The sequence below is a fragment of the Ciconia boyciana genome, chromosome 27, assembly GCF_034638445.1.
Source record: "Ciconia boyciana chromosome 27, ASM3463844v1, whole genome shotgun sequence".
NCBI lineage: Eukaryota > Metazoa > Chordata > Aves > Ciconiiformes > Ciconiidae > Ciconia > Ciconia boyciana.
In genome coordinates, this window is record NC_132960.1 from 1,724,024 (window position 1) to 1,749,671 (window position 25,648).

Here is a 25,648-nt window from a genome sequence, read left to right on the forward strand (position 1 = left end):
GGTCCCTCACGTCCCCCTCCCCCCGGGATGTCCCGGTGCCCCAGGGGGGTCCCGGTCCCTCACGTCCCCCTCCCCCCGGGATGTCCCGGTGCCCCGTGCCCCCGGCTCCCCCGGCCCGGCCCGGTGCGGTGCCGGTGCCGGTGCCCGGCGGGGCTCTGGCTCCTCCCCGGTGAGTCACGGCGGGGCGGGGCGGGCCGGGCCCCCCCGGGCACTTTCCGAGGGGACTCGGGAGCGGGAGGCAGCGCCGAGCCCGGCCAGCCCCGCTCCGCCATGGCCCCGGCCCCGGCCCCGGCCCCCCCGCGCCGCCCCCGGCCCCGGCCCCGGCCCCGGCCCCGGCCCCGGCCCCGGGCGCTGCTGCCGCTGCTGCTGCCGGTGCTGCTGCCGCTGCTGCTGCCGTCGCTGCCCGTCGCTGCCTTCAACCTGGAGGCGTCGCGGCCCGTCGCCTTCCGCGGGGCCCCCGGGTCCCTCTTCGGCTTCGCGCTGGACTTTTACCTGCCCCGGCCCCGCAGGTACCGGGAACGGCACCGGCACCGGGAACGGCACCGGAACCGGCACCGGGAGCGGCTCCGGAGCGGCACCGGGACGGGACGGGGCGGGAGCGGGAGCGGCACCGGGACGGGTCCGGGCACCGGGAGCGGCCCCGGGAAGTGGGAAGGGGACGGGAACCGGCCCCCGGGCACCGGGCACCGGGCGGGGACGGGGAGCGGGAGCGGGAGCGGGAGCGGGAGGGAGCCCGGGCAGGAGGGAGCGGGATGGGGAGCGGGCGGGACCGGGACCGGCCCGGCGGGATGGGGAGCGGCCCCGGGAGCGGGGCGGGGGCGGGGAGCGGGGCGGTGGGGACCGGGACCGGGAGCGGGTAACGGGAACGGAGAGCGGGGCGGGGGAACGGGAACGGGAACCGGGGCCGAGAATGGGAAACGGGAACCGGGAACGGGGAACGGGGCGGTCCCGGGGGACCGGGGTGGGGTAACGGGAACCGGGAACGGTCCGGCCCCGGGGGTCTCCGGCGGGGCTGAGGGCACCGGGCGGGGGCTGAGCCCCGGTCCCGGTCCCGTCCGTGTCCCCCCCCCCCGCCCCGGCCCCCGCCGGGGGTCCCGGGGCCCCGTTGCCCCCGGCCGGAGCGTTTCCTGTAACCGGAGCCGGGAGCTGCCCCCGGGGGGCGGCGGGGGCTCGGGGGGGACCCAGGCGTCCGGGCACGGCCCTGCATCCCCCCCGCCCACGCGTGACCCGCACCCGGGGGGGACCCAGGCATCCGGGGGCAAACTGGGGGACACCCCCGGTGTGTCCCCCCACCCGGGACCCGGAGGATGGGGGACACAGAGGGGCCGGGGGCACCTGGATGCCCCTGGGTGCCCCCAGCTCCCCCCCCCCCATGGTGGGTGTCGTCGTCCGTCCCCCCCCCACGGCCGTGGGTGGTTGCGGTGCTTCCTCTCCCACGGAGCCGGAAGGGGTCACCCAGGCCCGGCCCCGTGGGCTGAGTCAGAGGGGCCCGTGGGACGCCGGGGGTGGGCAGAGGTTTCCCTCCCCCCGGGACAGCCCCACGCCAGGGCTCCTGGATCCCCTCCATCCTCTACGAGCCCCCGGGTGCCCCGTGGGTGACAGCTACCGTGTCCCCGTGCCCCCCCCCACAGTGTCAGCATCCTGGTGGGTGCCCCCAAGGCCAACACGAGCCAGCCCAATGTCACCCAGGGGGGGGCCGTCTACCACTGCCCCTGGCCCCCCAGTGACGACTGCACCCCCATCGACTTCGACCACATCGGTAAGGGGAGGGGGACATGGGTGGGGACGGGCCCCCGGGGTGTGGGGACAGGGTGGGGACACGGGCAGGGGACAGGGACAAGGACATGGGTGGGGATGAGACCCCCTGCGCATGGGGACAGGGATGGGGGACAGGGATGGGGGACGGGGATGGGGACACGGGTGGGGACAGGACCCCCCAGGCATGGGGACAGGGGTAGAGGACAGGGACAAGGACATGGGTGGGGATGAGACCCCCTGCACATGGGGACAGGGATGGGGGACAGGGATGGGGACACGGGTGGGGACAGGACCCCCCAGGCATGGGGACAGGGTGGGGACATGGGTAGGGGACAGGGACAAGGACATGGGTGGGGATGGGACCCCTGGGCCCGGGGACAGGCACTGCATGGGGACGGGGGTGGGCATGGCCGGCGACAGGGACACAGTCCCCAGCACCCATGGGACCCAGTAGCCCCCCCACGGCCCCTCCAACAGCCCCCCAGCCCAGCCCCACGTCATCACCCCCACAGCCACATTCCCCCCCCCGTGGCCTTGGCACCGCGGCCGGGCTCTTGTCCCGCCTGGTTAATGATAAATCTGGGGGGAGCAGCGGGTGCCGGGGCGGGGGTCCCATGGGTGCTGCGGCAGCGGGTGCTGGCCTGACCCTTACCCCCCGCCCCCGCAGGGACCCGTACCCACGACTTCGGGGGCAACAGCACCGAGACCCCCGACCCCGTCGAGTTCAAGTCCCTGCAGTGGTTCGGGGCCACTGTGCGGGCGCACAACGCCTCCATCCTGGTACGGGGGGCACGGGGGCGGGGGGCACGGGGGGCACCGAGGCGGGTGAGAGGGGGCACGGTGGGAGCAGGAGGCAGGGGTCTGTCTATATGCGGACCCCTGTGCCCCCCACCGACAGCCCCCCCCTTGCCCCCCAGGCCTGTGCCCCACTGTACAGCTGGAGCCCCCCCAAGGAGGAGGGGGGGGGCCGGGAGCCGGTGGGCACTTGCTTCCTCTCCATCGGCAACTTCTCCAAGTTCGTGGAGTACGCGCCCTGCCGCTCAGGTGGGACCCCCCTGCGCCCCGGCCCCCAGACCCCCAGGCAGCCTCCAGGCACGCCCCAGCCTGGCACCCGTGGGTGGCACCACTGGGCTTCCCCCCCTGCCTGGTACCCACGGGTGACACCCCCAGAACCCCCTGCCTGGCACCCCTGGGTCCCTGGGCGTCACCCCCCCGCCATGGCCAGCACCCTCAGGGTGACCCCCTGGACCCTGCCTGGCACCCAGGGACCCCCCAGGCATCCCCCCTGCCTGGCACCTCTGGGGTGTCACCCTCATAGCCCCCCAGCCAGCACCCATGGGCCCCTGGGCATCCCCAGCCCCACACCCTGGGGGCTGACACCCCCGTAGCCCCCCCGCCAGCACCCACCGGCCCCCCAGCCCCCCAACCGCCACCCTCTCTCCCCACAGACCTGAACTCTGCGGCCGGGCAGGGCTACTGCCAGGGGGGCTTCAGCGCCGAGTTCACCCAGGTGGGGGCATGGGGGACACGGGGGGCACAGGGGAGCACGGGGGATATGAGGGGTCATGGGGGGTATCACAGGGATGGGGGGCCAGGACCCATAGGCCGGGGGGCGAGGGTTGGGGGCATGGGGAGGCAGGGGTACGTGGGGGTAATGGGGTATGGGGGCTATATTGGGGGTCACAGGGGGGTATGTGGGGGTGTGGGGGGTATATAGGGGTCTGGGAGCATATAGGGGATGCAGGGGGTCCTGGCGGGTGCCCCAGGCTGAGGGGGGCTCCCCTGGTCTCCCTGCAGACGGGACGGGTGCTTGTGGGGGGGCCCGGCAGCTACTTCTGGCAAGGTGAGACCCCAGCCCCTGCCTGTCCCTGCCTGTCCCTAAACTCCCCTGCCTGTCCCTGATTGTCCCTAAACTCCCCTGATTGTCCCTAAACTCCCCTGATTTGTCCCTAAACTGCCCTGCCTGTCCCTGATTGTCCCTAAACTCCCCTGATTGTCCCTAAACTCCCCTGATTTGTCCCTAAACTCCCCTGATTGTCCCTAAACTCCCCTGATTTGTCCCTAAACTGCCCTGCCTGTCCCTGCCTGCCCCTCAGTACCCCTGCCTGCCTGCCCTGCCTGCCCCTGCCCCCCCGGCCCCCACCCTGGCGCGGTGCGCAGCACCCCTGGGTGCTGAGGGGCCGCCCGTGTCCCCAGGGCAGGTGATGTCGGCGACGCAGGAGCAGATCGCGGCGTCCAGCTACCCCGAGTACTTCATCCAGGAGGTGGCCGGGCAGCTCCAGACGCGCCAGGCGGCCCCCACCTACGATGACAGCTACATGGGTCTGCCTGGGGACAGGGGACAGGGGGGCGTGGGGGACACGGGCATGGGGACACGGGGACACGGGCATGGGGACGTGGGGGACGTGGGGACACAGGAGCAGGGGGACACGACACAGGCGATGGGCATGGGGACATGGGGACAGGGACATGGGGCATGGGGGACACGGGCATGGGGACATGAGGGACATGGGGACGTGGGCATGGGGGTGTGGGGGACGTGACACAGGAGCATGGGGACGTGACACAGGAGATGGGCATGGGGACGTGGGGGACAGGACATGGGGACATGGGGCATGGGGGACATGGGCATGGGGACATGAGGGATGTGGGGACGTGGGCATGGGGACGTGGGGGACATGAGGACACTGGGGACAGGAACATGGGGACATGGGGCATGGAGGGACAGGGGCACAGGGGGCATGGGGGACATGGGCATGGAGACATGAGGGACATGGGGACGTGGGCATGGGGACGTGGGGGACGTGAGGACAGAGGAGCATGGGGACACGACACAGGAGGCGGGCAGGGGGACATGGAGGACATGAGGACACTGGGGACAGGAACATGGGGACATGGGGCATGGAGGGACAGGGGCACAGGGGGCATGGGGGACGGGGGACACGGGCATGGGGACATGAGGGACATGGACATGGGGACATGAGGACACTGGGGACAGGAACATGGGGCATGGAGGGACAGGGGCATGGGGGCATGAGGACACAGGGGACATGGGGGTACAGGGGTCTGGGGACATGGGAGGACAGGGTCAGAGGCATGGGGACAGGGGCATGGGGACATGGGGACAGAGAGCACATGGGGGAATGGGGAACACGGGAGGACAGGGAACAAGGACATGGGGACAGAGGAGACGGGGACGGGCATGGGGACAGAAGGGACAGAGGAGACAGGGGCATGAAGAGACGGGGGACATGAGGACACAGGAGGCAGTGGCATGGGGACACTTGGGGCAGGGGGAGTGGGGGACAGGGTGGGACAGCGACATGGGGACATAGGAGACAGGGACAGGGACGCAGGGACACAGGGTATGGGGACGGGAGAGAGGGATGGGCGTGGGGACAGGGGGACACAGGGGCATGGGGACACAGGACAGGGGCACAGGGAGACACGGGGACATGGGGATGGGGGAGCGGGTCACAGGGGCATGGGGACACGAGGGCATGGAGGAGGGATGGGGACAGGGGACAGGGCACGGGGGTGTGGGGACGTGGGCACAAGAGGCGTGAGGCACAGGGACATGGGGACACAGGGGGCAGGGTGGCATCGGTGGCGTGGGTGACAACGCAGGTGACACCTCTCCCCCCCCCACAGGCTACTCGGTGGCGGTCGGTGAGTTCAGCGGGGACATGATACAAGGTGGGTGCCACCGGGGTGCCGAGGGGGTGACATGGGGGGGGGTGGTCACAGCCCCCCCACCCGGACACCCCCCCTGACAGGGTCACTTTGTCCCTTGCAGACTTCGTGGCCGGTGTCCCCAAGGGCAACCTCACCTATGGCTACGTAAGGCTGCGGGCATGGGGGACAGGGGACACGGGGACAGGGGACGGGAGGACACGGGGGGCACCGGGGGGCCCCGGCTGCCGGGGTTCCCTGGCCGCTGCCGCAGTGTCCCCCGTGTCCCCCCTGTCCCCGTGTCCCCAGGTCACCATCCTCAACGGCACCAACATGAAGTCCCTGTACAACTTCTCAGGGGAGCAGGTGGGGTCGGCAGGGGGTCCCTGGGGGGCAGGGGTGCCCAGGCAGGGTGGGGGTACCCACCCGGGGTGCTGGGTGACCCCCCGGTGTCCCTGGGTGCACCCACAGGGTGCCTGGGTGTGTGGGGGGTGGATGGGGGGTCCCACAGAGGGGGGCACCCGTGGGTGGTGGGGGCACCCGTGCAGGGTTGGGGGTACCTGTGCAGGTTGGGGGGCACCCGTGGATGGGGGGGGCACCCGTGGATGGTGGGAGCACCCGTGCAGGGCAGGGGCACCCACGCATGGTGGGGGCACCTGTAGATGTTGGGGGGCACCCGTGGGTGGTGGGGGCACCCGTGCAGGGTGGGGGGGCACCCATATATATTGGGAGCATCCAGACAGGGTGGGGGCACCCACGCATGTTGGGAGCACCCATGCAGACTGGGGAGCCCACCCAGCACCCCTCACCCCCGCTCCCCCCCATCAGATGGCAGCGTATTTCGGCTACGCCGTGGCAGCCACGGATGTGAACAACGACGGGTGAGTGCCCCCCCCCCGCCGCTACCCTCACGGGTGCTCCCGCTGAGCACCCATGGGTGCCCCCCTACCCCACCCCATGGGTCTGCGGGTGTGGGGGGGCTGACGGCCGCTGCCCGCAGGCTGGCGGATCTGCTGGTGGGGGCCCCCCTCTTCATGGCGCGGACAGGGGAGGGGCGGGTGCAGGAGGTGGGCAGGGTGTACCTGTACCTGCAGCTGCCCGGGGGGGCCCTGCCCGCCCCCGCCATGGCACCCACCCCCGCCATGGCCCTCACCGGGCCCCAGGAGTTTGGGCGCTTCGGCAGCGCCATCGCCCCCCTGGGTGACCTTGACCTGGATGGCTTCAACGGTGGGTGGCCGGGGAGGGGGCGCAGGGGGTGCCCCGGGGGGGGGACACACACGACACACACGGGGCACACACACACACGATGGGACAAGGGGGTGCAGGGGTGCCCAGGGTGGTGGTGGGGGCACGGAGGGGGTGCGGGGGGCCCAGGGCAGGGCACAGGGGTCCCTGGAGGGAGGGGGGCACAGGGGGTGCGGGGGGGCACAGGAGGTGCAGGGGGCCCAGGGCAGGGCACAGGGGGTCCCTGGAGGGAGGGGGTGCAGGGGTGCCCGGGGGGGGCACAGGGGCGCAGGGGGTCCCCGGAGGGAGGGGGGCGCAGGGGTGCCCGGGGGGAGCACAGGCGGTGGCCAGGGCAGGGCGCAGGAGGTGCAGGGGTCCCCGGAGGGAGGGGGTGGCATACGGGGTGCGGGGGGTGCCCAGGCTATAGGGTGGCACGGGGGGTGCATGGGGTGCGGGGGTGCCCAGTATAGGGTGGCACAGGGGGGTGCAGGGGGGGTGCCTGGGCCGTAGGGTGGCACAGGGGGGCGCGGGGGGGCACGGCCCCCGTGCCCCCCCCTGAGCAGCGTGGCGCAGACGTGGCGGTGGGGGCCCCGCTGGGTGCCGAGGGCCGGCAGGGTCTGGTGTACATCTACGGCGGGCGGGGGGCCGGGCTGCACCCCCAGCCCGCCCAGGTGCTGCGGGGGCACTGGGCGCCCGGCCGGCACCCCGACTTCTTCGGAGCCGCCCTGCGAGGGGCCACCGACCTGGACGGCAACGGCTACCCGGGTAAGGGACCCGCCACCGCCCCAGCGGGGACGCCCGCCCCCGGGGGTCCCACCCCAGGGGTGCTCAGTGGCTGGGGACACCCAGCCTGGCCGTGCCACCCCACGGCAGGGGACACCCAGCCCCATCCACGCCACCCTATGGGTGCCCCATGGCAGGGGACACCCAGCCTGGCCGTGCCACCCCATGGCAGGGGACACCCAGACCCGTCCGTGCCACCCTATGGGTGCTCAATGGATGGGGACACCCAGCCTCAGATGTCCCCATAGGTGGGTGGCCCATGGCAGGGGACACCCAGCCCCATCCACGCCACCCTATGGGTGCCCCATGGCAGGGGACACCCAGCCTCAGATGTCCCCATAGGTGGGTGGCCCATGGCAGGGGACACCCAGCCTGGCCGTGCCACCCCATGGCAGGGGACACCCAGACCCGTCCACGCCACCCTATGGGTGCCCCACGGCAAGGGACACCCAGACCCGTCCGTGCCACCCTATGGGTGCTCAATGGTTGGGGACACCCAGCCTCAGATGTCCCCATAGGTGGGTGGCCCATGGCAGAGGACACCCAGCCTGGCCGTGCCACCCCATGGCAGGGGACACCCAGACCCGTCCGTGCCACCCTATGGGTGCTCAATGGTTGGGGACACCCAGCCTGGCCGTGCCACCCCATGGCAGGGGACACCCAGACCCGTCCATGCCACCCTATGGGTGCTCAATGGTTGGGGACACCCAGCCTCAGATGTCCCCATAGGTGGGTGGCCCATGGCAGAGGACACCCAGCCTGGCCGTGCCACCCCACAGCAGGGGACACCCAGACCCATCCACGCCACCCTATGGGTGCCCCACGGCAAGGGACACCCAGACCCGTCCGTGCCACCCTCTGGGTGCTCAATGGTTGGGGACACCCAGCCTGGCCGTGCCACCCCATGGCAGGGGACACCCAGACCCGTCCATGCCACCCTATGGGTGCTCAATGGTTGGGGACACCCAGCCTGGCCGTGCCACCCCACGGCAGGGGACACCCAGCCCCATCCACGCCACCCTATGGGTGCCCCATGGCAGGGGACACCCAGCCCCAGACACCCCCCCACGGGTGCCCCACGGCAGGGGACACCCAGACCCGTCCGTGCTACCCTATGGGTGCTCAATGGTTGGGGACACCCAGCCTGGCCGTGCCACCCCACGGCAGGGGACACCCAGCCCCAGACACCCCCCCACGGGTGCCCCATGGCAGGGGACACCCAGCCTGGCTGTGCCACCCCATGGCAGGGGACACCCAGACCTGGCCGTGCCACCCTATGGGTGCTCAATGGCAGGGGACACCCAGCCTGGCCGTGCCACCCTCTGGGTGCCCAATGGTTGGGGACACCCAGCCTCAGATGTCCCCATAGGTGGGTGGCCCATGGCAGAGGACACCCAGCCTGGCCGTGCCACCCCACGGCAGGGGACACCCAGACCCATCCACGCCACCCTATGGGTGCCCCATGGCAGGGGACACCCAGCCTCAGATGTCCCCATAGGTGGGTGTCCCATGGCAGGGGACACCCAGCCTGGCCGTGCCACCCCACGGCAGGGGACACCCAGACCCGTCCACGCCACCCTATGGGTGCCCCACGGCAAGGGACACCCAGACCCGTCCGTGCCACCCTCTGGGTGCTCAATGGTTGGGGACACCCAGCCTGGCCGTGCCACCCCATGGCAGGGGACACCCAGACCCGTCCATGCCACCCTATGGGTGCTCAATGGTTGGGGACACCCAGCCTGGCCGTGCCACCCCACGGCAGGGGACACCCAGCCCCAGACACCCCCCCACGGGTGCCCCGCCACCACTGCCACCCCTCCTGGCCACGTCCCCCCGCATCTGGTGGCACCGCTGTCCCCTTCTCCCCACAGACCTCCTGGTGGGTGCCTTTGGGGTGGACACGGCCGTGGTGTACAGGTGGGTGCCGCTGGCGGGGGGGGTGTCCCCGGGCTGTCCCCGGGCTGTCCCTGACGCCCTGTCCCCAGGGGCCGCCCCATCGTCCACGCCAGCGCCACGCTCAGCGTCTTCCCCACCATGTTCAACCCCGAGGAGCGCGGCTGCGTCCTGGAGGGCACCGGCCTCCACGTCCCCTGGTGGGTGACACCGTGGGGCACCGTGGGGTGACGGGCACCCCGTGGGGACCGGGGGTTCCTGGGCTGGGGGGGCATGGGGTAAAAGGGGGTACAGAGGGGTTGGGGACAACCAGGGTGTCCCCAGGTTCTCGGGTGGCCTGGGGGACACCAAGGGGTCACGTGGGGGCTTGGGGACAGCAGGGACCTTGGGGTGGGGGTGGGGGTGGGGGGAATTACCAGGGGGCACCCAATGGCTGGGGGGTTTGGGGGGTCCCTGGGGATCACAGGTCCAAGGAGGGACCCTGGGGACATGGGGACACTGGAGGGGACATGGGGACAAGTTGGGCTTGGGGACGCCCCAGGGGAACACGGGGGTGGGAGGGCACAGGTGGGGGGGGTCTCAGGTGGCTTGGGGGCAGCAAAGGGGTCACAGGGGGACATCAGGGGACACCAAGGGGGCACCCAATGTCTGAGGGCATCGGGGGTCCATGGGGGGGGACTCTGAGGAGTGGGGGGGGACACATCCCGGGGTGTTGGGGACAATTAGGGAGGGCACAGGGGGATGGGACACACACACACACACGTGGGTGCTGGTGCACCCATGGGGGTGCGGGGGGGCTGCATGGGTGTCCCCCCTGTGTCCCCCCCCCAGCATCAACGTCAGCTTCTGCCTCAACGCCTCGGGGCGTCACGTCCCCGGCCCCATCGGTGAGTTGGGGGGGGGGACACGGTGGCGGGGGTGGGGGGGACACCCCACATCAAGGACCCCGGACGCCGGGGTCCCTGACGTGGGTGTGTGTGTCCCCCCCCCCGGAGGTTTCGCGGTGGAGCTGAGCGTGGATGGGGCGAAGGCTGCGGGGGGGCGACGGGCGTTGTTCCTCCCGGGGGGGCAACCCACCCGCACCCTCACCCTCCCCGTCCCCAACGGGGCCGGCACCCGCTGTCGCACCATGGCCGTCTTCCTACGGGTACGCCGGGGAGCAGGGGTGGGTGGGGGGAGCACCCAATGGGTGCCCCTCCCCACGCACACGCGCCTTGCTCATCACCCTGTGTCGTTGTGTGCCCCCCCCCGGCAGAATGAGTCGGAGTTCCGGGACAAGCTGTCACCCATCGCTGTGGGGCTGAGCTTTGCCTTGGACCCCCACGCTCCCCCCGACACCCATGGGCTGCACCCAGTCCTGGCCGCCCATATCCGCACCCGACTGGAAGCCAAGGTACCCCCCCCTCCCCCCCCCGGCACCCCGTGGCACCCAATGGCACCCTGTCCCACCCCATGGCACCCAGTGTCACCCCGTGGCACCCAATGGCACCCTGTCCCACCCCATGGCACCCAGTGTCACCCCATAGCACCCAATGGCACCCTGTCCCACCCCATGGCACCCAGTGTCACCCCATTCCTCCCCATGGCACCCTGTGTCACCCCATGTCTCCCTATGGCACCCAGTGTCACCCCGTGGCACCCAATGGCACCCTGTCCCACCCCATGGCACCCAGTGTCACCCCGTGGCACCCAATGGCACCCTGTCCCACCCCATGGCACCCAGTGTCACCCCATAGCACCCAATGGCACCCTGTCCCACCCCATGGCACCCAGTGTCACCCTGTGGCACCCAATGGCACCCTGTCCCACCCCATGGCACCCAGTGTCACCCCATTCCTCCCCATGGCACCCTGTGTCACCCCATGTCTCCCTATGGCACCCAGTGTCACCCGTGGCACCCAATGGCACCCTGTCCCACCCCATGGCACCCAGTGTCACCCCATAGCACCCAATGGCACCCTGTCCCACCCCATGGCACCCCGTGTCACCCTGTGGCACCCAATGGCACCCTGTCCCACCCCATGGCACCCAGTGTCACCCCATTCCTCCCCATGGCACCCTGTGTCACCCCATGTCTCCCTATGGCACCCAGTGTCACCCCGTGGCACCCAATGGCACCCTGTTCCACCCCATGGCACCCAGTGTCACCCCATAGCACCCAATGGCACCCTGTCCCACCCCATGGCACCCAGTGTCACCCTGTGGCACCCAATGGCACCCTGTCCCACCCCATGGCACCCAGTGTCACCCTGTGGCACCCAATGGCACCCTGTCCCACCCCATGGCACCCAGTGTCACCCCATTCCTCCCCATGGCACCCTGTGTCACCCCATGTCTCCCTATGGCACCCAGTGTCACCCCGTGGCACCCAATGGCACCCTGTCCCACCCCATGGCACCCAGTGTCACCCCATAGCACCCAATGGCACCCTGTCCCACCCCATGGCACCCAGTGTCACCCTGTGGCACCCAATGGCACCCTGTCCCACCCCATGGCACCCAGTGTCACCCCATTCCTCCCCATGGCACCCTGTGTCACCCCATGTCTCCCTATGGCACCCAGTGTCACCCCGTGGCACCCAATGGCACCCTGTCCCACCCCATGGCACCCAGTGTCACCCCATAGCACCCAATGGCACCCTGTCCCACCCCATGGCACCCAGTGTCACCCTGTGGCACCCAATGGCACCCTGTCCCACCCCATGGCACCCAGTGTCACCCTGTGGCACCCAATGGCACCCTGTCCCACCCCATGGCACCCAGTGTCACCCCATTCCTCCCCATGGCACCCTGTGTCACCCCATGTCTCCCTATGGCACCCAGTGTCACCCGTGGCACCCAATGGCACCCTGTCCCACCCCATGGCACCCAGTGTCACCCCATAGCACCCAATGGCACCCTGTCCCACCCCATGGCACCCAGTGTCACCCTGTGGCACCCAATGGCACCCTGTCCCACCCCATGGCACCCAGTGTCACCCCATTCCTCCCCATGGCACCCTGTGTCACCCCATGTCTCCCTATGGCACCCAGTGTCACCCCGCGGCACCCCATGGCACCCTGTCCCACCCCATGGCACCCAGTGTCACCCCATAGCACCCAATGGCACCCTGTCCCACCCCATGGCACCCAGTGTCACCCTGTGGCACCCAATGGCACCCTGTCCCACCCCATGGCACCCAGTGTCACCCCATTCCTCCCCATGGCACCCTGTGTCACCCCATGTCTCCCTATGGCATCCAGTGTCACCCCGTGGCACCCAATGGCACCCTGTCCCACCCCATGGCACCCAGTGTCACCCCATAGCACCCAATGGCACCCTGTCCCACCCCATGGCACCCAGTGTCACCCCATTCCTCCCCATGCCACCCAGTGTCACTCAGTGTCACCCTATAGCACCCTGTGTCACCCCATGCCTCCCCATGCCAGCCGGTGTCACCCAATGGCACTCTATAGCACCCTGTCCCACCCCCTGGCACCCAGTGTCACCCTCTGCCACCCCATGGCACCCGATGTCACCCCATGGCACCCAGTAGCACCCTGTGCCACCCATTGTCCCCTGCACCAGCCGTTGTCCCCCATTACCTATTGTCCCCTGCATCATCCATGACCCCGTCACCCGCTGTCCCCTGCATCACTCAATGTCGCTGTGACCCCCATCGCCCCGTGTCCCCATTGCCCCGTGTCCCCATCGCCCCCATGTCCCCATTGCCCCCGTGTCCCCATCGCCCCCATGTCCCCATCGGCCCCGTGTCCCCATCACCCTCATGTCCCCCACTGCCCCTGCGTACCCCTTTGTCCCCGTGTCCCCATCGCCCCGTGTCCCCCATTGCCCCCGTGTCCCCACATCCTTGGGTCCCCATCGCCCCTGTGTCCCCCATCGCCCCCGTGTCCCCCACTGCCCCTGCGTGCCCCTTTGTCCCCGTGTCCCCCATCGCCCCGTGTCCCCATCGCCCCGTGTCCCCATCACCCTCATGTCCCCCACTGCCCCTGCGTGCCCCTTTGTCCCCGTGTCCCCTCACCCCCGTGTCCCCATCGCCCCGTGTCCCCCACTGCCCCTGTGTGCCCCTTTGTCCCCGTGTCCCCATCGCCCCTGTGTTCCCCATTGCCCCCGTGTCCCCATCGCCCCCGTGTCCCCCTCACCCCCGTGTCCCCCATCACCCTCATGTCCCCCACTGCCCCTGTGTGCCCCTTTGTCCCCCTGTCCCCATCACCCCCGTGTCCCCATCACCCCCGTGTCCCCCATTGCCCCCGTGTCCCCACATCCTTGGGTCCCCATCGCCCCTGTGTCCCCCATCGCCCCCATGTCCCCATCACCCTCATGTCCCCCACTGCCCCTGCGTGCCCCATTGCCCCCGTGTCCCCCTCACCCCTGTGTCCCCATCACCCCTGTGTCCCCCATCACCCTCATGTCCCCCACTGGCCCTGTGTGCCCCTTTGTCCCCGTGTCCCCATCACCCCCGTGTCCCCATCACCCCCGTGTCCCCCATTGCCCCCGTGTCCCCACATCCTTGGGTCCCCATCGCCCCCATGTCCCCATCGCCCCTGTGTCCCCCATCACCCCCGTGTCCCCATCACCCTCATGTCCCCCACTGCCCCTGCGTGCCCCTTTGTCCCCGTGTCCCCATCGCCCCGTGTCCCCCATTGCCCCCGTGTCCCCACATCCTTGGGTCCCCATCACCCCCGTGTCCCCATCGCCCCATGTCCCCCACTGCCCCTGCGTGCCCCTTTGTCCCCGTGTCCCCATCGCCCCTGTGTCCCCATCACCCCCGTGTCCCCATCACCCTCATGTCCCCCACTGCCCCTGTGTGCCCCTTTGTCCCCGTGTCCCCATCACCCCCGTGTCCCCCATTGCCCCCGTGTCCCCACATCCTTGGGTCCCCATCACCCCCATGTCCCCATCGCCCCCGTGTCCCCCATCACCCCCATGTCCCCCATCACCCTCATGTCCCCCACTTCCCCTGTGTGCCCCTTTGTCCCCATCTCCCCATCACCCCTGTGTTCCCCATTGCCCCCGTGTCCCCATCGGCCCCGTGTCCCCCTCACCCCCGTGTCCCCATCGCCCCGTGTCCCCCACTGCCCCTGCGTGCCCCTTTGTCCCCGTGTCCCCATCACCCCTGTGTTCCCCATTGCCCCCGTGTCCCCATCGGCCCCGTGTCCCCCTCACCCCCGTGTCCCCATCGCCCCGTGTCCCCCATTGCCCCCGTGTCCCCACATCCTTGGGTCCCCATCGCCCCGTGTCCCCATCGCCCCGTGTCCCCATCGCCCCGTGTCCCCACGTCCTCGTGTCCCCCGCGCAGGCTCACATCCAGCTGGACTGCGGGGAGGACAACGTCTGCGTGCCCGACCTGCAGCTGGAGGCGTCCGTGTAAGGGGGGGACCGGGGGGTCTGGGGGGTCTGGGGTCCCCGGGGACCCAGGGGCCGTGGCCCAGGGTGGCCGTGACGCAGGGTCCCCGCAGGGACCGCCGCGCCGTCTACCTGGGGGACCGCAACAGCCTGAACCTGACCTTCAACGCCCGCAACCAGGGCGAGGGGGGGGCGTACGAGGCCGAGCTGCACGTGCGGCCCCCCCCCCACGCCCAGTACACCGGGGTGCTGCGCCCACACGGGGTGCGTGTGCGGGGGGGGGCACGGGGTGCTGGCTGGGCGTGGGCTGGGTGCCCCCGGCACCCAGGATGGGGTGGGCGCCTGGGGGGTCGGGGGTGCCTGGGGACGTCTCCGGGTATGGGGTGGGTGCACAAGGGGAGCCCAAGTATGGGGTGGGTGCCCCCGGGTATGGGGGGTGCATGGGGGTGTCCCCTGGATATAGGGGGGTGCCCCTGGGTGTCCCCAGGTGTGGGGTGGGTGCCCCTGGGTGCCCCCGGGTATGGGGGAGTGCATGGGGGTGTCCCCTGGATATAGGGCGGGTGCTGGTGCGTGCCCCGGGTATGGGGGGTGCATGGGGTGTCCCCTGGATATAGGGGGGTGCCTCTGGGTGCCCCCAGGTATGGGGGTGCATGGGGTGTCCCCTGGATATAGGGGGGTGCCGGTGGGTGCCCCCAGGTATGGGGGGGTGCATGGGGGTGTCCCCTGGATATAGGGCGGGTGCTGGTGGGTGCCCCCGGGTATGGGGGGTGCATGGGGTGTCCCCTGGATATAGGGGGGGTGCCCCTGGGTGCCCCCTGGTATGGGGGGGTGCATGGAGATGTCCCCTGGATATAGGGTGGGTGCTGGTGGGTGCCCCCAGGTGTGGGGGGTGCATGGAGGTGTCCCCTGGATATAGGGGGCGTGCCCCTGGGTGCCCCCAGGTGTGGGGTGGGTGCCCCTGGGTGCCCCCAGGTATGGGGGGGGTGCATGGGAGTGTCCCCTGGATATAGGGTGGGTGCTGGTGGGTGCCCCCAGGTGTGGGGTGGGTGGATATGGGTGTCCCCTGGATATAGGGGGCGTGCCCCTGGGTGCCCCCAGGTGTGGGGTGGGTGCACAGGGGTGGGTGCCCCTGGCCCCTGCGGGGGCCCGCACCCCCGGCACCCCCCCCCCCCAGAACTTCTCTGCGCTGAGCTGCGAGCTCGGGGTGGGCAACGGCTCGAGCCCCCTCGTCTGTGACCTCGGCAACCCCATGAAGGCGGGCGCCAGCGTGAGTGGGGGGCGCGGGGGGCCGGGGGGCCGGGGGGCCGGGGGCCCGGCGTGACCCCTCCCCTCTGCCCGCAGATCTGGGGGCTGCGCTTCACCATCCCCCACCTCGGCGACAGCAGCAAGAGCATCCGCTTCGAGCTGCAGATCCGCAGGTGGGGGGGCCAGCTGGGGCACCCAGGGGTGGGGGGCCTGGGGGGGCTGGGTGGGAGGGGCCCACCTGGGGCACCCTGGGGTGGGGGGCCTGGGATGGGGGGCCCAGCTGGGGGTCAGGCGAGATCCTACGGGGGGGTGTCTGGAGTGGAGGGACCCCAATGGGGGGCTCTGGGGTGTGGGGGTCCCACCTTGGGCACCCTGGGGTGGGGGGGTCCAGCCTGCTATATCCCATCTGGGGACCTTGGGGGGGTCCCAAAGGTGGGGGGTCCCACCTGGGGCACCCTGGGGTGGGGGTGCTGGGATGGGGGGCCCAGCTAGGGGATCGTGGGGGGTCCTGGTTGGGGGGGCAGGGAGATCCTACGGGGGGTCTGGAGTGGAGGGACCCCAGTGGGGGGGGCTCGGGAGTGGGGGGTCCAGCCTGCTATATCCCATCTGGGGACCTTGGGGGGTCCCAAAGGTGGGGGTCCCACCTGGGGCACCCTGAGGGCTCAGGGTGGGGGGTCCCACCCAGGAGCACCCTGGGGTGAGAGTCCTGGGGTGGGGGTGGGGGGTCCAGCCTGCGACGCCCCATCTGGGGACCTTCCGGGGGTGGTGCGGGGGGCTCCCAAAAGTGAGGGGGTCCCATTGACACAGCCACACTGGGGGGGGTCCCTTGGGGTGCCCCCCGGTGCCAGCAGCCGGGGGGGGGGCTGTGCCGTGACCCCCCCGTGTGCCGGCAGCAAGAACGCCAACAACTCGCAGAGCGAGGTGGTGACGGTGCCGCTGGAGGTGCGGGCGGCCACCCGCCTCTCCGCCTTCGGGTGAGTGCCCCACGCGCCCTGGGGGGGTCCCGGGGGGGCGATGAGCCCTGCCCGACCCCCTCTGTGTCTGTGCCCGTGTCCCCAGGGTGTCACGGCCCGACGTCGTCACCGTCCCCGAGGCCGGCTGGACGCCCGAGCAGCCGCCCCGGCGGCTGCAGGACTTGGGGCCGCCCGTGGAGCACGTCTATGAGGTGGGGGGGGCCCCTGTCCCCGACCCTGGGGGTCCCTGTGTCCCCAACCCCGGTGGTGGCCACGTCCCAAGCTCTGGGGGTGCCCACCTCCCTGACCCCGCGGGTGCCCATGTCCCCAACCCCCGAGGTGCCCACCTCCCTGACCCCGCGGGTGCCCGTGTCCCCGTGCCATGGGTGCCCCCACGGGTACCACGTCCCCATGCCATGGGTGTCATGTGTGTGTCCCCCACCCCGGTGCCATCAGGTGGTGAACGAGGGTCCCAGCGCCATCAGCCATGGCACCCTGGAGCTGAGCTGTCCCCTGAGCTACGGGGGCCACCCCCTCCTCTACGTCGTCAGCCACTCGGGACCCCGCAACTGCACCGCCAGCCACCCCCTGGACAGCCTGCGCCTGGCGGTGCGCCCGCGGGGACGGGGACCGGGGCTGCGGGGACATCGGGTGGCACTGGGAGATGGAGGACTGGGGGGCACTGGGGGCACTGGGGACATTGGGTGGCACTGGGAGATGGGGCACTGGGGGCATTGGAGGGTGCTGGGGACATTGGGTGGCACTGGGTGCTGGGGACGTTGGGTGGCACTGGATGATGGAGGACTGGGGGGCACTGGGGGCACTGGGGACATTGGGTGGCACTGGAAGATGGGGCACTGGGGGCATTGGAGGGTGCTGGGGACATTGGGTGGCACTGGGGACATTGGGTGGCACTGGGAGATGGAGGACTGGGGGGCACTGGGGGCATTGGAGGGCACTGGGGACATTGGGTGGCACTGGGTGCTGGGGACGTTGGGTGGCACTGGATGATGGAGGACTGGGGGGCACTGGGGATATTGAGTGGCACTGGGGACATCAGATGGCACTGGGAGATGGAGCACTGGGGACACTGGAGAGTGCTGGGGTCATTGGGTGGCACTGGGGACATCGGGTGGCACTGGGTAATGGAGGACTGGGGGGCACTGGGGACACTGGAGGGTGCTGGGGACATTGAGTGGCACTGGGGACATCAGATGGCACTGGGAGATGGAGCACTGGGGACACTGGAGAGTGCTGGGTTCATTGGGTGGCACTGGGGACATTGGGTGGCACTGGGTAATGGAGGACTGGGGGGCACTGGGGGCACTGGAGAGTGCTGGGGACATTGGGTGGCACTGGGGACATCAGGTGGCACTGGGTAATGGAGGACTGGGGGGCACTGGGGAGACTGGAGAGTGCTGGGGTCATTGGGTGGCACTGGGTGCTGGGGACATTGGGTGGCACTGGGGACATTGGGTGGCACTGGATGATGGAGGACTGGGGGGCACTGGGGACATTGGGTGGCACTGGGGACATCAGGTGGCACTGGGTAATGGAGGACTGGGGGGCACTGGGGACACTGGAGGGTGCTGGGGACATTGAGTGGCACTGGGAGATGGGGCACTGGGGGGCACTGGGGACACTGGAGAGTGCTGGGGTCATTGGGTGGCACTGGGGACATCGGGTGGCACTGGGAGATGGAGGACTGGGGGGCACTGGGGGCATTGGAGGGCGCTGGGGACATTGGGTGGCACTGGGGACATCAGGTGGCACTGGGAGATGGAGGACTGGGGGGCACTGGGGGGCACTGGGCGGTGGCGGGCAGACTGAGGGCACTGGGTGGCACTAAGGCAGGTGGCACTGGGTGACATGAGGGGCACCGGGGGGGCACTGGGAGTGCTGGGGGACATCTGGAGGCAGCACGGGTGGCACTGGGAGGCGGTGGGGGAAGAGGGCGCAGGGGCAGGGGGTGGTTGGGGGTGGCACCGGGGGACAGGGCTGTCCCCAGAGCTGTCCCCTCCCGCAGGAGCAGGAGCAGAGCCCAGAGACACACGTGCTGCAGCGCCGGGACACGGGGGACACGGTGACGAGGGACACACGGGACACACGGGGCAGCGGCCCCCGCACGCCCCCCCACACCCTGGTCAGTGCCCGCGTGTCCCCATACCCACATGTCCCCGTGCCCGTGTCCCCCCGTGCCCGCACGTCCCTGTTGTCACCCCCCGCCCCACCCCACGGCACCCCCAGGCTGGCGTGTGCCCCCCGTGGGTGCTGTCCCCACGGTGTGGCACTGCTGTGCCGGTGTCCCCAAGGTGGGTGACACCCTGCTGCGGGTGACACCGGGGGTCCCAAGTGTCCCCGTGACGGGTGATGCATGGCAGGGTGTCCCCAAGGCGGGTGACACCAGGGGTCCCAAGCACCCCCGTGACGGGTGATGCGTGGCAGGGTGTCCCCAAGGCGGGTGACACCGGGGGTCCCAAGTGTCCCCATGACGGGTGATGCATGGCGGGATGTCCCCAAGGCGGGTGACACCGGGGGTCCCAAGCACCCCCGTGACGGGTGATGCATGGCAGGGTGTCCCCAAGGCGGGTGACACCGGGGGTCCCAAGTGTCCCCATGACGGGTGATGCATGGCGGGATGTCCCCAAGGGAGGTGACACCGGGGGTCCCAAGTGTCCCCGTGACGGGTGATGCATGGCAGGGTGTCCCCAAGAGAGGTGACACCAGGGGTCCCAAGCACCCCCGTGACGGGTGATGCATGGCAGGGTGTCCCCAAGGCGGGTGACACCGGGGGTCCCAAGTGTCTCCGTGACGGGTGATGCATGGCGGGGTGTCCCCAAGGGAGGTGACACCGGGGGTCCCAAGTGTCCCCGTGACGGGTGATGCATGGCGGGGTGTCCCCAAGGGAGGTGACACCGGGGGTCCCAAGTGTCCCCATGACGGGTGATGCATGGCGGGGTGTCCCCAAGGCGGGTGACACCGGGGGTCCCAAGTGTCCCCGTGACGGGTGATGCATGGCGGGGTGTCCCCAAAGCGGGTGACACCGGGGGGAGGGGGGGGGGCAGATGTCCCTGCTGTGGCTGATGTGGGAGGGTGACCCCGCGGTGGGTGACACTGGGGGCCGGGTGTCCCCGCGCTGGGTGACGTGGGGCGGTGGCAGGGGTGCCCCGAGGCCGAGTGCTTCCAGCTCAGCTGCCCCATGGGGGGGCTGGAGAAGCAGCAGCGGGTGAGCCTGCGCCTGGCCTTCCGCCTCCGGGCCCCCTCCCTGCGGCAGGTGAGACCCCGCGACCCCCCGGGACCCCCCCGGGAACCCCCGAGACCCCCCCCGGGACACCCCAAAACCCCCGAGACCCCCGGGAACCCCGAGACCCCCTCGGACTCCCCGGGACCCCCAGAACCCCCTGGGAACCCCGAGACCCCTGGGACCCCCCAGGAACCCCTGAGACCCCCCCGGGACACCCCAAAACCCCGAGACCCCCGGGAACCCCGAGACCCCCCCGGGACACCCCAAGACCCCCGAGACCCCCGGGAATCCCCGAGACCCCCAGACTCCCCGGGACCCCCAGAACCCCCCGGGAACCCCGAGACCCCCTGGGACCCCCCAGGAACCCCCGAGACCCCCGGGACACCCCAAAACCCCGAGACCCCCGGGAACCCCGAGACCCCCCGGGACACCCCCAGGAACCCCGAGACCCCCCGGGACACCCCAAAACCCCGAGACCCCCGGGAACCCCGAGACCCCCCGGGACACCCGAAGACCCCCGAGACCCCCGGGAACCCCTGGGACCCCCGGACTCCCGGGACCCCCAGAACCCCCGGCAACCCGCGAGACCCCCCGGGACACCCCAAGACCCCGAGACCCCTCCGGACCCCCGGGACCCCCAGAACCCCCCGGGAACCCCGAGACTCCCAGAACCCCCAGGACCCCCAAGACCCCCGGGACACCCCGAGACCCCCCGGGAACCCCAGAATCCCCAGAACCCCCCGGGACCCCCAGAACCCCCAGGATCCCCAGACCCCCCGGGACACCCCGAGACCCACCCGGGGCCCCAGAACCCCCGGGACCCCCTGAGACCCCCCGGGGCCCCAGAACCCCTTCGAGACCCCCTCGGGACCCCCCAGGACCCCCCCGGACCCCCCAGTGTCCCCATCGCCCCCCAGCACCCCAAGAAGCCCCTGGCTCCCCCAGCATCCCGACCCCTCACGGGGACCGACCCCCTCGTGCCCTGGTCCCCGGGGGGGTGGGTGCCCCTGTCACCCATGGTGGGGGGGGTGGCGGGTGCCCCAGTCCCCCGTGGGGGTGGGTCAGTGGGTGCCCTGGCACCACAGTGCCCCGTCTGGGTGCTGGGTGTCCACGGTCCCCTGTGGGTGTTCACGGGTGGCAGTGGGTGCCCGTAGATGTCCGTGGGTGCGTGTGGGTGCCCACTGGTTCATGGGGGGTGTTGGTGGGTGCCTGTGGGTGTCCGTGGGTGCCCCGTGGGTGTCAGTGGGTGCCCATAGGTGTCTGTGGGTGCGGGTGGGTGCCCATGGTCGTCCATAGGTGACCCACAGGTGTTGGTGGGTGCTTGTGGGTGTCTGTGGGTGCCCTTGGGTGCCCCGTGGGTGTGGGTGGGTGCCCATGGTTGTCCATAGGTGACCCACAGGTGTTGGTGGGTGCTTGCGGGTGTCCGTGGGTGCCCCATGGGTGTTGGTGGGTGTCAGTGGGTGCCCTGTGCATGCATGTGGGTGTCCTGTGGGTGGATGCCCTTGGGTGCCCTTGGGTGCCCCGTGGGTGTTGGTTGGTGTCAGTGGGTGCCCATAGGTGTCTGTGGGTGCGGGTGGGTGCCCATGGTTGTCCGTGGGTGTCCCACAGGTGTTGGTGGGTGCTTGTGGGTATTGGTGGGTGTCCGTGGGTGCCCTTGGGTGCCCCGTGGGTGTTGGTGGGTGTCAGTGGGTGCCCATAGGTGTCTGTGGGTGCGGGTGGGTGCCCATGGTCGTCCATAGGTGACCCACAGGTGTTGGTGGGTGCTTGCGGGTGTCCGTGGGTGCCCTGTGGGTGTTGGTGGGTGTCTGTGGGTGCCCCGTGGGTATTGGCGGGTGTCCGTGGGTGCCTTGTGCATCCACGCGGGCGTCCTGCGGGTGTTGGTGGGTGCTTGTGGGTGCCCCACGGGTGTCAGTGGGTGCCCGTGGGTGCCCACGGGTGCTGACGGTGGGTGCCGCAGCGGGAGGTGCGGGCACAGGCGCTGCGCTGTGAGGCCGAGTACCGGGTGCTGCGGCTGCCGTACCGCGTCCGGCCGCAACACTACCCCAGCCAGCGCCTGCAGGTGACAGGGGACAGGGCCGGGGGACGGGGGTCGCCCCGGGGGGGACGGGGGTGACGGGGTTGCGGTGGGCGTGGGGTGACGCCGTGGGGGGACACACACCCTGTGGGTGGCACCATGGAGGATGCTGTGGGTGGCAGGGGGTGACGGGGCTGCAGTGGGTGCGGGGTGACGCCGTGGGTGACGCCGTGGGTGACGCTGTGAGTGGCAGGGGGTGATGGGGCTGCAGTGGGTGCGGGGTCACTCCGTGGGTGACCCCACGGGTGACACTGTGGGTGGCAGGGGGTGACGGGGCTGCAGTGGGGGCGGGGTGATGCTGTGGGTGACACCGTGGGTGACCCCACGGGTGATGCTGCGGGTGGCAGGGGGTGACGGGGCTGCAGTGGGTGCGGGGTGACGCCGTGGGTGACACCGTGGGTGCCGCTGTGGGTGGCCAGCGGTGACGGGGCTGTGGCGGGTGCGGGGTGACGCCGTGGGTGACGCCGTGGGCGACACCGTGGGTGCCGCTGTGGGTGGCCAGCGGTGACAGGGCTGTGGCGGGTGCGGGGTGACGCCGTGGGTGACGCCGTGGGCGGCAGGGGGTGACGGGGCTGCGGCGGGTGCGGGGTCACTCCGTGGGTGACGCCGTGGGTGACCCCGTGGGCGGCAGGTGGTGACGGGGCTGCAGTGGGCGCGCGCCGAGGGCAGCGCGGGGGTGCCGGTGTGGGTGGTGGTGCTGGCGGTGCTGCTGGGGCTGCTGCTGCTCGCCCTGCTCTGCTACGGCCTCTACAAGGTGGGTCTGGGGGCCGGGGGTGGGCACGGGGGTCCGGAGAGTAGGGGGGGGCGGGGGGGCATCTTTGGGGCCACAGGGGACGTGGAGGGCATGGGGGATGCAGGGGACGTGGGCACCATGGCGGGGGCACAGGGGACATGGGGGGCACAGGGGACATTGGCACCATGGGAGGGCACAGGGGACGTGGGCACCATGGGGGGAGAGGGGACGTGGGGGCACAAGGACATGGGCACCATGGGGGGGGAGAGGGGACGTGGGGGCACAAGGACATGGGCACCATGGGGGGGCACAGGGGACATGGGAGGACACAAGGGACGTGGGGGCACAAGGACATGGGGGGCACAGGGGACGTGTGCACCGTGGGGGGCAGAAGGGACATGGGGGACACAAGGGACGTGGGGGGCACAGGGGACATGGGGGGCAGAGGGGACATGGGGGACACAAGGGACGCGGGGGGCACAGGGGACATGGGCACCATGGGGGACACAAGGGACATGGGGGACACAAGGGACATGGGGGGCAGAGGGGACACAAGGGACGTGGGGGGCACAGGGGACATGGGCACCGTGGGGGGCACAGGGGACATGGGGGCAGAGGGGACATGTGGGACACAAGGGACATGGGGGGCACAGGGGACATGGGGGCACAGGGGACATGGGGGACACAAGGGACGTGGGGGGCACAGGGGACATGGGCACCGTGGGGGGGCACAAGGGACATGGGGGGCAGAGGGGACATGGGGGCACAAGGGACGTGGGGGGCACAGGGGACATGGGAGGACACAAGGGACGTGGGGGCACAAGGCCATGGGCACCATGGGGGGCAGAGGGGACATGGGGGGCAGAGGGGACGTGGGGGACCCAAGGGACGGGGGGGTCCCAAGGCCATGGGCACGCGGGGCTCCCCCTGACCCCCCCCCAGCTGGGCTTCTTCAAGCGCTCGGGGCCCTACGGCACGGCCATGGAGAAGGCGCAGCTGAAGCCCCAGGCGGCCTCGGAGGCCTGACGGGGCCCCGCACCGCACCGCGGGCCGCGCGCCGCCGCCACGCCGGGACGGGCACCGCCGCCACGCCGGGACGGGCACCGCCGGGCCGAGCGCCAACGCGCCGGGAACCCCCGCGCCGGGCACCGCCAACACGCTGGACGCCGTCGTGCCGGGCGGCAACGGTCCCGGCACCGCCGCCGGAACGGGTACCGTCGTGCTGGGCGTCACCGCCGGACTGAGTATCGCCGGCACCGGCATCGCCGCCGGACTGGGTACCGCCGGGACGGGCACTGCCGGCACATGGGGTGATGCCGAGCCGGGCACCGACACGCTGGACACCGCCGTGCCAGGCGGCAGCGGCCCAGGCACAACCGCTGTGCCGGGTACGACCGCCATAGCTGGCACAACCTGCATGCTGGGCACCACCGCCGTGCCGGGCACCGCCACACCGGGACACTGCCACCGTGCCGGGTGCCGCCACACCGGGACACCACCGCCGTGCCGGGCGCTGCCACACCGGGACACCACCGCCGTGCCGGGTACCGCCACACCGGGACACCGCCGCCATGCCGGGTACCGCCACACCGGGACACCGCCACCGTGCCGGGTGCCGCCACACCGGGACACCGCCGCTGTGCCGGGTACCACCACACCGGGACATCGCCGTGCCAGGCACCACCACACCAGGACACCACCGCCGTGCCGGGTACCACCGCCATGCTGGTGGCATCGCTGCTGTGACCGGCACTGCCATCCCGGCCACCACCGTGACAGTCAGGACACCGGTGGGATGGACACCACCCTGCCGGACACCGCCGTGCCTACACCGTCACCGCACCGGGCACCGGTGCCAGCCCTGTGACCCCACCTGGCACAGGACCTGGGGACACACACACACACGCCCCGGTGGCACCCGCTCGCGGTGTCACCCCCTCGCGGTGTCACCCTCTCACGGTGTCACCCTCTCATGGTGTCACCCGCTCACGGTGTCACCCGCTCGCAGTGTGACCCACTCACGGTGTCACCCCCTCGCGGTGTCACCCTCTTGCGGTGTCACCACCTCACGGTGTCACCCCCTCGCGGTGTCACCCCCTCGCGGTGTCACCCGGCGCGGCCGACGCGTGCTGCACTGCCCGTGCCCCCCACCGCGGGCCCCTCACTTTGCACTGACCCCGCGCCCAAAGTTTTGGGGGGGGGGGACACACGACACACACGACACCTCACCCCCCCCCCCCCAATGTCCCCGGGGTGTCCCCAGGTGTCCCCGGGTGTCCCGGGCCGCGGGGGGGTGATTGCACTAACGCGGGGGGGGGCCGGGGGCACAGGCGGGTGCTGGGGGGGGGCGGCTTCGGTTTGTATTTAATTTGGGGGGGGCGGCCTCAGGGCCCCCCAATCAACGTGTCCGACCCACAGCTGCGGTGCAAGGGGGCACGGCGGGGGGGAGCACACGCGTGTGCCAGGCCGGGCACGGCTGAGCGCCCACGCGTGTGCGGGGGTGTCGGGTGACGCCATTACCGCGCTCATTAGCAGCCGGGACGCGTCGGGCATCAATTATTCATCCCCCCCCCGGCCGTCGGCGCTGCGAGGGGGGGGGACCCAGCACCCACGGGCGCTGTGCAGGGCACCCCTGGGCCCCGCACCCACGGACCCCACGCACCCCCCACCCCCCCCGCCATCACGTGACGCAGCAGCTGGTGGGTGCGTGGGGATGGGGGGGTG

The 25,648-nt window shown here is 71.2% G+C and overlaps 2 protein-coding genes across 2 annotated transcripts in view; one reads left to right on the forward strand and one right to left on the reverse strand.

Annotated features, from left to right (window-relative positions):
* Positions 1–25,648, reverse strand: part of COPZ1 (COPI coat complex subunit zeta 1) — a 41,356-nt gene that overhangs the window by 2,760 nt on the left and 12,948 nt on the right. The gene's annotated exons all lie outside the window — the stretch shown is intronic.
* On the forward strand, positions 226–25,256 carry ITGA5 (integrin subunit alpha 5). The gene is made up of 30 exons (XM_072847233.1): positions 226–509; positions 1,632–1,759; positions 2,426–2,538; positions 2,676–2,802; positions 3,207–3,268; positions 3,556–3,601; positions 3,955–4,080; positions 5,410–5,454; positions 5,555–5,598; positions 5,740–5,796; positions 6,259–6,311; positions 6,431–6,657; positions 7,228–7,419; positions 9,309–9,354; positions 9,423–9,530; positions 10,162–10,217; positions 10,326–10,477; positions 10,586–10,723; positions 14,629–14,696; positions 14,789–14,939; positions 15,850–15,942; positions 16,017–16,093; positions 16,814–16,894; positions 16,980–17,085; positions 17,330–17,482; positions 18,900–19,016; positions 20,034–20,147; positions 22,075–22,176; positions 22,823–22,945; positions 23,867–25,256. The coding sequence occupies exons 1-30, from the start codon at positions 271–273 to the stop codon at positions 23,948–23,950; spliced, it is 3,228 nt and encodes a 1,075-aa protein (XP_072703334.1). The 5' UTR covers positions 226–270; the 3' UTR covers positions 23,951–25,256.

Bases quoted from the DNA above. Each gene is read 5' to 3' on its own strand.
- ITGA5 (XM_072847233.1), top strand. From the start codon at position 271: ATGGCCCCGGCCCCGGCCCCGGCCCCCCCGCGCCGCCCCCGGCCCCGG. The intron at 7,420-9,308 runs GTAAGGGACCCG...TTCTCCCCACAG, and splicing joins GGACGGCAACGGCTACCCGG to ACCTCCTGGTGGGTGCCTTT. The intron at 9,531-10,161 runs GTGGGTGACACC...TCCCCCCCCCAG, and splicing joins ACCGGCCTCCACGTCCCCTG to CATCAACGTCAGCTTCTGCC.